Here is an 11,506-nt window from a genome sequence, read left to right on the forward strand (position 1 = left end):
TCACAAAAAAACAAGACAAGTGCCCTCCTAACAAACTTGAACATCTAAAAGTTTAAATGCATTTTAAAACTAGAATAAATTATAACAACAGGGTACCAAAAACATTCCCAATTGGGAATTCAACCTCAAAGGAGATTACTAATGTTAGACATGAACTTACACTAGCTGCAAGCAAGTTGTTACTACACAGCAGCATGACTAACCCAGATTTTCATCTCTTCTTGAAACCATACTTCTTCCTTTCATAAAATAGATCTGTTTTTGCACTTCCCAAATTGACAATTTTCGGACACCCATCTCTGTCCTTCTCCTGTTGAGTACACTCTTTACAGTAATATGCATCAGAAATACCCACTCCTCCACATATAACACACCGACCTTGGAAGGATCCATAGTTGCACTCATCGCAGACCCGGACAAGGGTGCATGGACGCACATAAGAATCACATATTACACACTTACCATCACACTTCTCACATAGCCGTCCAATAGCAATCCCTGGTTGCTTCCTGCACATGATTAAATCAGGATGATGTTTTGCCATTCTGTATTAGCTTCCTCACCACTGAGTTCTCTGCAAGTGTCAAACGTTAAACTGTGTATAATATATTTGATATCAGCTAAAAATAAGAAAAAAAAAAAAAATCAAAATCCAACCTTGAACTGGCATTCTAGCCAAGCTAATAAATCAACAATACAGCTGAAAATGATTACTCAAGATATGTATACAATTAAATCTTCAGTAAAGTCCTACCAAACCATGAAAACTAAATTTTCTGATGAAGTGCTAATAACTTTTCCAGTTGCTTGAGCAGAAGCATACTCTAGCATCAAATCACAAGGCGGTGATTTGGGAATGGATTAAACAATAATAAATAACGGGTCGGGTCCCGACAAGCTAACGAGATCAACTCAGTAAACAGATAGATAAGCTGGTACCCATTAATCACTTGAAACTAATCCATGCTTCAAAATACAAGAAATTAAAATGAGCGGCCACAAGAAAAGCTTCAGCAATGACTCAATTAAAGGGCTTCTTGACTATACCTATCAAAGGAGGAAATTTTATAATTTCTAACCCAACTGAGTCAAACAACGAGTCAGCCTAGATAAAGCCTGTGACTGCTTAATTTCACATTTTCCTCGTAATGATTAGAATCAGTAAACTGTTTATAACTCAAATTAAAAAAAAATTTAAAAAAAAAGGTAGGCGTGACCGCGCTAGCAAAGTATTTTCCGGTAAAACAAACAGGAGATGAATCGGAAAGATATAGGGTTTTGAGGAAGTAAAAGGAGAAGTACAATGCAGCAGATGTTAAACTAGAAACAGAGATAAAATCTTCACATTTGTGCTCTAGGATGGTGAACGAAGAAGCATTAGAAGTCGAACCTGATCTTCGTTTCTCTTTTTCTTCTTCTCCAATCAGCTTCTTTCTCCCCGTGCCCTTGTTTTAACAGAGAAAGGTACTGCCCTTTATACTACTGTTTTCTTCAAACGGATTAATTAACTGTATAACTGTTCAATTAAGAATTATTTTATAAATAATTATTTAAATAAAGCTAATTAAAATTTTAAATAAAATACTATTTAAACTCTGGGTTGATATGCCTGAGTGTCTGTTTGAGCATTATAGTTCTAGATAATAATATTTATTTTCTTGACTTCAAAAAAAAAAAAAATAAAATACTATTTAATTAAAGGGATATTTACAATTTAGTCCTTAGGTATTATCATTATTAACAAGTCAGTCCCTATATTTTCAGAAACCTATTAAAATGTCCTTATCTTTTTTCTCAGTCAACAAAATAATCTTTCCGTCCTCTTTACCGTTAAAAATAAATAAAGGATGAAAGATAAAATTTTTAAAATTTAATTTTGCTCTCAAATAAAATCCCTTATTTAGTTCTTAAATATTACTATTATTAACAAGTCAGTCCTTATATTTTCAGAAATCTATTAAAATATTCTTATCTTTTCTTATATCTATTAAAACGTTCTTATCATTTCTTTTCGTCAATAAAATAGTCCCTATTTTTTCTCATATCTATTAAATCGTCCTTACATTTCTTTCCATCAACGAAATAGTCCCTCCTCATCGTTTCTTTCCGTCAACGAAATAGTCCCTCCCTACATTTTCAGAAATCTATTAAAACGTCTTTATTTTTTCTCATATCTATTTAAACGTCCTTATTATTTCTTTCCGTCAATGAAATAATCCCTATCTTTTCTCACATATATTAAAACATCCTTATCATTTCTTTCCATCAACGAAATAGTCTCTCCTCCTCCTCCTCCTCGTTAAAAAAGAGGAAAAAAAAAGAAGAAGATGATGATGATGATGAAGGAGAAGAAGAAGAAGAAGTTGATGATGATGAAGAAGAAAAAGTAGAAGAAAGAAGAAAAAGAAGAAGAAGAAGAAGAATCGTCTCCTTCTCCTTAAAGAATAAGAATAAAAATAAAAATCGAAGTAGAATCAAAGAAGAAGAATAAGAAAAAGAAGAAAAAGAAGAGGAAGAACCGATGAAGAAGAAGAAGAAAAAGAAAAAGAAGAAGGAGGAGGAGGAGAAAAATAAGGGGGGTAATTTGGTTTTTTACTATATTTTTAACAGCAGAAATAGACAGAAAGACTATTTTGTTGATGGAGAGAAAAGATAAGGACGTTTTAATAGGTTTCTGAAAATGCAAAGACTGACTTGTTAATAATAGTAATACCCAAAGAATAAATTATAAAGCTCCCTTAATTAAAATGTAGGAAATAGTATTTTAATAATAAAATTATTTTATTTTTATTTCTCATGTCTATTGAGTTTTTTCTCTCATCTCCTGCAAGCTACCTTCTTTAATATGAATTCTTCTTTTGCTAACCTAAACCTACACAATGAAGAGGAGGAGACATCACTGGTTTGTGGCAAGGAGATGGTGACTACTCCGGCGGCTATCAATGTTTTTACACTTGTTGGCAAACTTCTTCCAGATCGCTCTGTAAACTTCACGGCTATGCACACCACTCTAGCTTCGGTGTAGTGACTGAGGAAAGGAGTTTCATACAAGATTTGGGCGACCACCTCTATCTGATTCAATTTTTTCAGGCTGTGGATTTGCATCGGGTTATGAGGGCAGCCATGTTCGTTTAATAATCACATCCTTCTGCTGCATCATCTTCAACCTAGTGAAGTTTCGACAGCCCTTGCTCTGAATGAGGTGCAGTTCTGGGTCCAGTTTCATAATATTTTGATGGGTTATGCTTCTGAAACTACTGCGTGATGGTTGGGAGATTTTGTGGGCACATTCATGTCTTATAATTTTGCAGGTATGAATAGTGGTTGGCAGCATTATCTTTGGGTTTGTATTGTATTGGATGTGTGGCAACCTCTGAAACGTTCGAAGAAAATAATTATTAATGAGAATCAAACTTTGGTTGTGCAATGTAAATATGAATGTCTTCTTATTTTCTGCTTTGTGTGTAGGAAGCTTGGCTTGTTTGACTTTTCAGAGATGCTGGTGCTGTGAAGGGATAGGGTCCTTGGCTTCAGGTGACATCACTATAGCCGGCTAGTGATGGACAACTTAAGGTGTCGAAACCACAAAAAATAACCTATTAAAATATCAACAATTAAGAATTGTAAATAGTGGTAATAGAATCAAATCCACAAGGAATTGACACTATGATTTTTCAAATACTGACTTGGGCAAATTAATAATAAAAGTAAAGTAAGGGGAGATTTTGATGATGAACTAAAATTAAAATTAAAGCAATATAAGAAAGCAATAATTGAAATAAGAATAAATCAATGAGAAAAAGCTCTAGTTGAAGTATATGATCCATTTCAGTTTGGAAATTGATCATCGATACTTGAATTCTTTTATTCATTTCAATAAGTTAATTTTGGTTGTGGAAGACGCTCCACACAACTAAATCTCTCCTTAGGTTTAGATCAATTAAAAAATATTCGCTAATCAATCATTAGCTAACAGGTCCCCCAAAGAACGTCCTTGGAGTTTTTTTATGCTACTTTTCAACTGTCAACTACTTTAAGTAATAGAGAGACCTAATTCTAACTAACCAACCGCGTGGTGAATTTGAGTTAGATTATGCAACTTCTTAGTTGTTACACTAATTGTTACTTGTATTTGAATAACCTAAGTAATTACGAACTTCAAGCATTCAAATTAACAATATATTACTTTGAAGCGAAGTACAACGGGCCCTATTGATCCAAATAACAAAGGAATAATAATATGAAGAATGAAATTGCATAAATATTGAAGAATAAAATATTAACAATGGAGTTTAGATCTCTCAATTCATATGGAACCTGAAATTTCTCCCAACTTCAATTAGATGTGAGTTTTCAGCCACTCATGGCTTTTACAAAGAAGAAACAAAAGAGAAGAAGATGAGAAAGTGGCTGAGCCGAATTGGCTATGTGTCAAATCGAGGGTTCTGGATGATCTCAATGATCCTTGTGGCTCCCTAGTTGCTTTCCTTTTATAGATGAACAAAAAACCCTAGAGTAGCCCCTTGTATGATGGAATTCCTTTTTAATTTGGTTTTTGATTTCTTCATTGATTGTGTTTCTTTATGAATGGACTTTCTTGAATGAAGGAATTCTTTTTGCTAAGAGTTTGATGAGTTTCAAATGTATCATTGGCGTGTTTGAGATGGATTTAGACTTTTGATTTTCGAATTTTGAGTTTTCCGCTTTTCTACTTGTTCTCTGTTCGCATCCATCGATTTGCCTAGTGATTTGGGCAAATCGTCTTCAGGCAAGTCATATATCGCAAGTCTATGTACTGCGCTGGTCATCAATTGTTTTGTCCGGTGATTTGAGTAAATCGCTAGTCGTATGGATGGGCATTTTTATGAGTCTGCATGATACTGTCGATTTGCCCAGTGATTTGGGCAAATCGATTCTAAGCACATCAAAACTTGGAGTTCAGCTTCATGCTTCCATTTACTGTAACAACCCGAAAATCGGACCGCTACCGGCGCTAGGATTCAGGTCGACTTAAGGTCGCTAGGACCCGTAGCAAGCCTGCTATACTCTCTGTGTACCTGTCAAATCCCATACATGATCATACATTTTCTGTAAAAACATAAAACTGATTCTCTGAACCAAGGCTCAACCTGTGCATGCCCTATCTCTGTACGATAAAACCCCTTACTAGAGCTTGCTCTAGACGGGTTCAACTCATACTCTATTAAGCCTGGTTTTTTTTTACATACTGATAAAAACATTCACAGCACATAAACAGACCATGTATACAAAAGGGACTTACAACATGGGTCAAGCACAATACTCTACACTATACAATACTAAACCATTTCTTTACAATATTACATGTCCACACTATGCTATTACAAAATTCTTTACTCTTCCTGTACCCTGCTGACTTCCCTCTGACTCTGATCCTGCAAGACTGGGGTTAAAGGAGAGGGATGAGCTATACTACCCCAGTGAGTAGAACAGATAAAACATGTTAATAAAACATGCTCACATGGAATGCATCACATCACAAGTAAATCACCCATCTCAGACGGACAGATTCAAATTCCCTCTGTTCTATGCCCAGCCCGCAAAGGAGCTACTCAGGACTTTACTCGGAGGGCTAGTGAATCCAAAATTATGTCCGATCCGTACAAGCATAGAATAATGCAATGCGTCACATTAGTGTATTCTAGTGCACTCAACCTATGACATATCATGATGCATGGAACATTCTAAAAGCATTGAAGTTCTCATATTAAAACATTAAGTTTAGTTCCACTCACCTCTGGCTGACTCTGAGCTGACTCTGAAGCAGTGCTCACTGCTGACCTCTTTGATTCCTCTAGTCCGTTCCTACACAGATGGACTCAAATGAGGGACCAAACTAACTCAAGAACAACTCTAGAATACTCCCCAAAACCCCCTAAAACATCCTAAAAGAATCAAGAAAAACATGTAAAAGAAGGCTGGACAGGGCACTTTCGGTGGCAGGTTCGGCGGCCGAAAGTCCCTTCCAGAGCCGAACCTCAAGCACTTTTGGCGGCACTTCGGCTGCCGAAAGTCCTCTCCAGAGACGAAAGTCCCTAACCTTCGGCGGCACCTTCGGCGGCCGAAACCCTCCTCCAGAGCCGAAAGTCCAACTTTCGGGGGCAAGCTTGGGCAAGCTTAGGCAGTCGAAACCACCTCCTTAGCATGTTCGGCGGCCGAACCCTCTTTCGGCAGCAGAAACTGGGTTCCCCAATAAGGCAGAACCCTGTTCTGCTTCATATAAAACTTGCCCAAACCTCACTCAGCATGCAACTCTACAACACACATAGACTCAAGCATAGGCACAAAGGGGTCCAAAACTAACTTAAAACCCCAACAAACAACACAAACAACATAACTCAACACATATACATGCTTTGACCACAAATCAACCAAAAATTCAACTTAACCTAAACATGCATCTCTACCCATAAAACTCCATAAAACTTGCATAAATCATAAAAAGAAGTTCAGGATCTTCACTTACCTCTTATAAACAAGAAGATAAACGATCCCAACGTGGAGATTTGGAGCAACTCACCCTCAAAGTCTCCAAACTTCAAAACTTTGGTTTTTAGCTCAAAACCTTCAAACACTCAAGAAAACTCATCAAAACTTTGAAAGATTTAGAGAAAACATGAAGATCACCCAAGGAAGATCATGGTCTCACCTCTGTCTGTGGATGGAAAGAAAATCTTATCCATTCACCGGCCTAGGGCCTTTTATAGGTGGCTGGCCAGACCACCTTCGGCGGCCAAACGTGAAACCAAAACCATGCAACGTTCGGTGGCCGAACCTCACTTTCGGCGGCCGAACCTTGCATGTCTTCCTTGGCTCTTTTTTTTCAAAAACACATTTCCTTTATACTTAAAACGTTAAGACATACTAAAATTCTTTAAAAAAACATATCTACTACCCTTCTAGAGGGTTCCGACATCCTAAAGTCTACCGGATAGTAGTATTTCGATGCCAGACTCTAGGCGGGTATTACATTTACTTTGTGCAGCCTTTTTGGTCATTCTATGGGTGATTTGCCCAAATTGCTTTGGCTAAATCATTCTTCGTGCTTTTTAGGCCTTTTTTTTATTATCAAATCTTCATTTTTCATCATTTTCTACAAAATATTATTAAAATCACAAAATTAGCTAGAAAATATATAATTTAGCATCAATAATAATAGGAAAATACGCATTAATGCTTGATCAGCAACATTGGCTGCGTAACAGTGAAGGAGAAGTGCTGGTTAAAGGACCGTCAATGGGGTCTCCGGATGGAATTGCTTGACGTGAACATATTTTGCATGCAGTGGATATACCTACTCCTATTATGCCTATAGTGGTTGATTTGGTGCAAGAGCAATTCAGAGAGGAGGGGGCACCGCTATTGCGTCGAATGATGCAAAAAAAAGGAAGCGGGTGACCTCTAATCTATTACCGGTGGAAAAAGCATTTTCAGGTGAATCTTCTTATACAACCTAATTGATTTTTTTTACAGCGGATCCTAATCACCAGGCCTACCGAGAGCAATGATCTATTTTAGTTGGAACTGTTCGAGCTCCTAAGGAGCTTTTATTTCGTTATAAGTTGGATATTATTTTCTTATGTGAAATTTTGGTACATGCTAATAAAATTAAGGATTTTAGATTTTGGGTATGATGGTTGTTTTTCTGTTGACCGTTTGAGTCGTAGTTGTGGCTTAACTGTGTTATGGAAATCTAATTCTATTGTTTCAGTTTCTCATTTTTCTTCTAATTGTATTGATATAATAATTTCGAGTTCTGCTTCCTATGTTTGGAGACTTCATATGTTGGAGACTCACATCTTGGCAAATTTTACCTACTTTATCAGGTGCTTTTGATCTTCTTTGGTTATGTTTAGGTGACTTTAATGATCTTCTTTCCTCGGAAGATAAGGAACGTGGCAATCCACATCCTAAGCATTTGTTTTAGGGGTTTTCAAGATGTGATAGCTTCCAGCCATCTTATTGATATCCCTTACATGGGTATCCTTTCACTTAGGAGAGAGGTCGTGGTACAGATATGTGGATTAAAGAACGATTAGAAAGAACCTTTGTTACCCAGTCATGGTTGGAGATATTTCCTAATTATAAGTAATCTTCCTTACAAGTTTTTGTGTCTGATCATACTGCTATTCTCCTATTCTATTGGAATGTGATTGCTCTAATAACTGGGTTCAGATAAGATGATTTTGCTTTGAAAACTTTTGGTTTATCTTATTCTAGTATTTTTCAGATAGTTGAGGGTGTTTGGAATGAAACAGTAGGGCAAAGTATTGAGGATATGCTTGCTCATTGAGGATATGCTTGCTTTCTGTGTTGGCCAACTCCAATGTTGGGCTAAATCTTTAAATGGTAATTTTCGTCAGCAAGCTAAGTTTATACATAGGAATTTGGAGGCCCTCTGTCATAACGAAGATGCTCTTTTCTATTGCCTTTCTAGATGGTCTTAAGGTGAATGCTAATAGGCTTCTAGCTAATAAGGAGGTGTTTTCAAACTAACGCTCTAAGACTTACTGGTTGCTTGAGGGGGACCAAAACACCCATTTCTTTCATTCCCATGTGTCTACAAGACGGAGTGTTAATTCCGTGGAGGCTTTATCTAATTCTACGAGTGATCTTGTATTGGACAAGGAAGGTATGGGTAATCTTATTCTGGAATATTTTACTGATTTATTTTCTACTTCTTCAATTGATTATCTTCCAGTAGTCAATTTGGTGGTACAACAGGTTATGCAGCAAGTTAATGATAGACTGTTAGCTTCTTTTCTGCAGAGGAGTTTAAGAGGGTTATTATGCAAATGCATCCAGTTCAATCTCTAAGGCCCGATGGTATGGACCTGGCTTTTTTCAGAAATTCTAGCACATTATGGATGATTCAATTGTCTCTAATTGCAACATTGGTTACAAGTAGGTGCCTTTCCTTCTTCTCCGACTCAAACCCTATAAAATTTCAACTTTAAGTTTGTCTTATTAAATGAAGTTATATTATTATTTAAAATTATTGAATTTAAAATTTAAAATTATTAGATTTAATTAAATCTATTTGAATAATTATTTATAAAAATATAAAAAAGTATTAATTATAATAAAAAATTATTATTACTAATTTTATTATATTTGTTCAATAATCTACCGGTTAAATCTTGATTCAACCACCGTTGAACATTAAACCTTTAACCCTCTATTCTCACTGGTTCATTGACTGAATCGGATTTAAAAACATTGCTTATATGATATTTTTTTTAAATATGGTAAGTATATACTTAAATCTAGCTATTATCTACTTGTTACTTTTAATGTTACTTCATTTTAGTGGGAAAGTTACACGTGGCACCAAAATTAAAAATTTCTTATGAGGGATTCTTTTATGTAGGGTGAATTTGGCCCAAAAAGTTATAACAAATTTATTAAATTTTTGATATAAAAGTTATAATAAAATACAGGCATTTTAAGAGTTCAGAATAAATTTATAACAAATTTATTAAATTTTTGTATGAATTATTATAAAATTTTACTTTAAAAAATAAAATTATTTATATAAATAAAATATATTAAAATTTTATAACACAATAAATTAAAAAAAATATATGATATAAAAGTTATAAAATATAAAAAGAATTCAGTAATTAGAGTTAATATACTAATAAAATAAATTATTGATATAATTATTAATTATTCATGTTGGAGTCTGATGTCCGCGGAAGCAGCGGTGTTGAGGATATCTTGTTGTTCTGTAGACTGAAGCCACGGTTAGCATAGGGTTTGGTTCTTAATCTGTGCTCTTAGTTCTAAGCTTCTAGACCAGGTCACTGTGCATTTTATTCCTCTGGAAAAATTTTAAATAATCTTTTCAAAATTATATATTATTTTATGTTTTTAAAAAATAAAATTTTTATAATATAAAAAATATTATTTCTTATAAGAATTTTTATTTCAAGCTTAAGCTTTGAATGAAACCTCTTGTTATCTATGAAATCATTATTGATTTTTTTTTAAAAAAAAGGAAGAACGTATATTTGCTTTATTGAATTTTACTAAAAAGTCTAATAATGTCATGAAATTTAAAAATATATTACCTATTTAGTATAAGAATTTTCAATTGATTTTTTTTAATAATTATTTTATTTGAAATGAAAATTTTTGATTTTTTTAATTTTAAATATTTCATTCAGAGAAATTTAAAATCTTGTATGATTTTATAAAAATCATATAGCAAATGAAGGAATTTATGGTATATCTTAATTATTTAAAAATAAAATTAAGATTAACTCATAATTTTAATTTGTATATAGTTTATGAGAGCTTATACTAAGATTATTAATTATAATTCATATACGTTGGTTTGTGATAAAGTTTATAAATGCAAATATGCATTTGAAACTTCCACCAAATTTATAAGGAATTGATTTGTTTATTACTCATGTTTGGGAAACAGTCATAGTTTCGAATCGGCTTAATTCTACATCTCTGGATAATCTCAATTCCTTCTCTCCATTTTAATAGCTTGGTTGATTCACCAATTTAGTGAGTCCTCTGCTTGGGTTGCTGGAGATTCAATGATTATGAGATCAAGCTTTTTGTTGGGGAGATTATTGAATCCTTAACAAGTCCCACTTCAGAAGTGCTGAGAGAGTACACTGAGCCAAACACATTATAATATATGAGTAAAAAATAAAAATAAAAATAAAAAAATTAACCATTAAACTCACATCACTATTAGTTAAAAAAATAATTTTTTTTTTTTAAAATGTGTTGTAATCTCATTGAGTTGGAGTACCACTTTAGCATAATGAAGTGGTACTCTAGATATATCTAATAATTTATCCCTTTATTGACCGGTAAAACTTTTTACAATGTTTTTTATTTATTTATTTTGGATTTACTTTTTTAGTTAAAATTTTTTCTATTTAGATTTTGGGTCTAAATATATATTTTAGTAAGTTCCACATATATGTTACAATCGGTCTGGAGCTATCCAAAATCCTCATATACCTTATCGCGGAGGATGAAAAGCTTGTTGTTTTAGCGCTTCAAGGAGGATGGTATTCAATCGAAAAGCGTGATACTTTTTTTTCGCTGAAGAATCAAAATCCTTCATTTTTTCGTATACCCACCTGATACAATTGAGAGAAGGATGAACACTCGACTTGATATTATTGTTGAAGCAGACAAAGTGGAAAGTCACTAAAATCTTCAGTTGTTTAGATGTAGTTGGGTGACTGACAGCTTGTAAAATCGAAAAACTTCAACAAAGAACGATCTATTGGGAACCGAAGACTCGTCTTCAGCTGTTCCTCGTATACCATTATAGTATTCTCAGCAGGAATCTGGTTGTCAACATAACATTTAGGTTTGGGGGCATAAATCAGAAGATCTCTCGAGAGATCTGATAAATGTCATGCAAGCGGTCTGCATCCCTCTTAGTCAGCACAGATGGATAGAGCCATCAGAGGAAGAACTCAAGTTTAAA

The 11,506-nt window shown here is 34.2% G+C and overlaps 1 protein-coding gene across 3 annotated transcripts; it reads right to left on the minus strand.

Moving 5' to 3' along the window:
• Window positions 1–38: 38 nt before the first annotated feature.
• Window positions 39–1,484, minus strand: LOC110623130 (PHD finger-like domain-containing protein 5A). Of its 3 annotated transcripts, none has more exons than XM_043959639.1 (2): window positions 1,346–1,484; window positions 39–574 (listed from the first exon to the last, which is right to left on the minus strand). In XM_043959639.1, the coding sequence occupies exon 2, from the start codon at window positions 542–544 to the stop codon at window positions 212–214; it is 333 nt and encodes a 110-aa protein (XP_043815574.1). In that variant the 5' UTR covers window positions 545–574; window positions 1,346–1,484; the 3' UTR covers window positions 39–211. The 3 variants fall into 3 exon arrangements, with proteins under 3 accessions (XP_043815574.1, XP_043815575.1, XP_021623722.1); XM_043959640.1 differs by having other exon boundaries at window positions 1,048–1,450; XM_021768030.2 differs by having other exon boundaries at window positions 1,391–1,410.
• Window positions 1,485–11,506: the final 10,022 nt, after the last annotated feature.

The sequence above is a fragment of the Manihot esculenta genome, chromosome 9, assembly GCF_001659605.2.
Source record: "Manihot esculenta cultivar AM560-2 chromosome 9, M.esculenta_v8, whole genome shotgun sequence".
NCBI classification, from domain to species: Eukaryota; Viridiplantae; Streptophyta; class Magnoliopsida; order Malpighiales; family Euphorbiaceae; genus Manihot; species Manihot esculenta.

Bases quoted from the DNA above. Each gene is read 5' to 3' on its own strand.
- LOC110623130 (XM_043959639.1), bottom strand. From the start codon at position 544: ATGGCAAAACATCATCCTGATTTAATCATGTGCAGGAAGCAACCAGGG.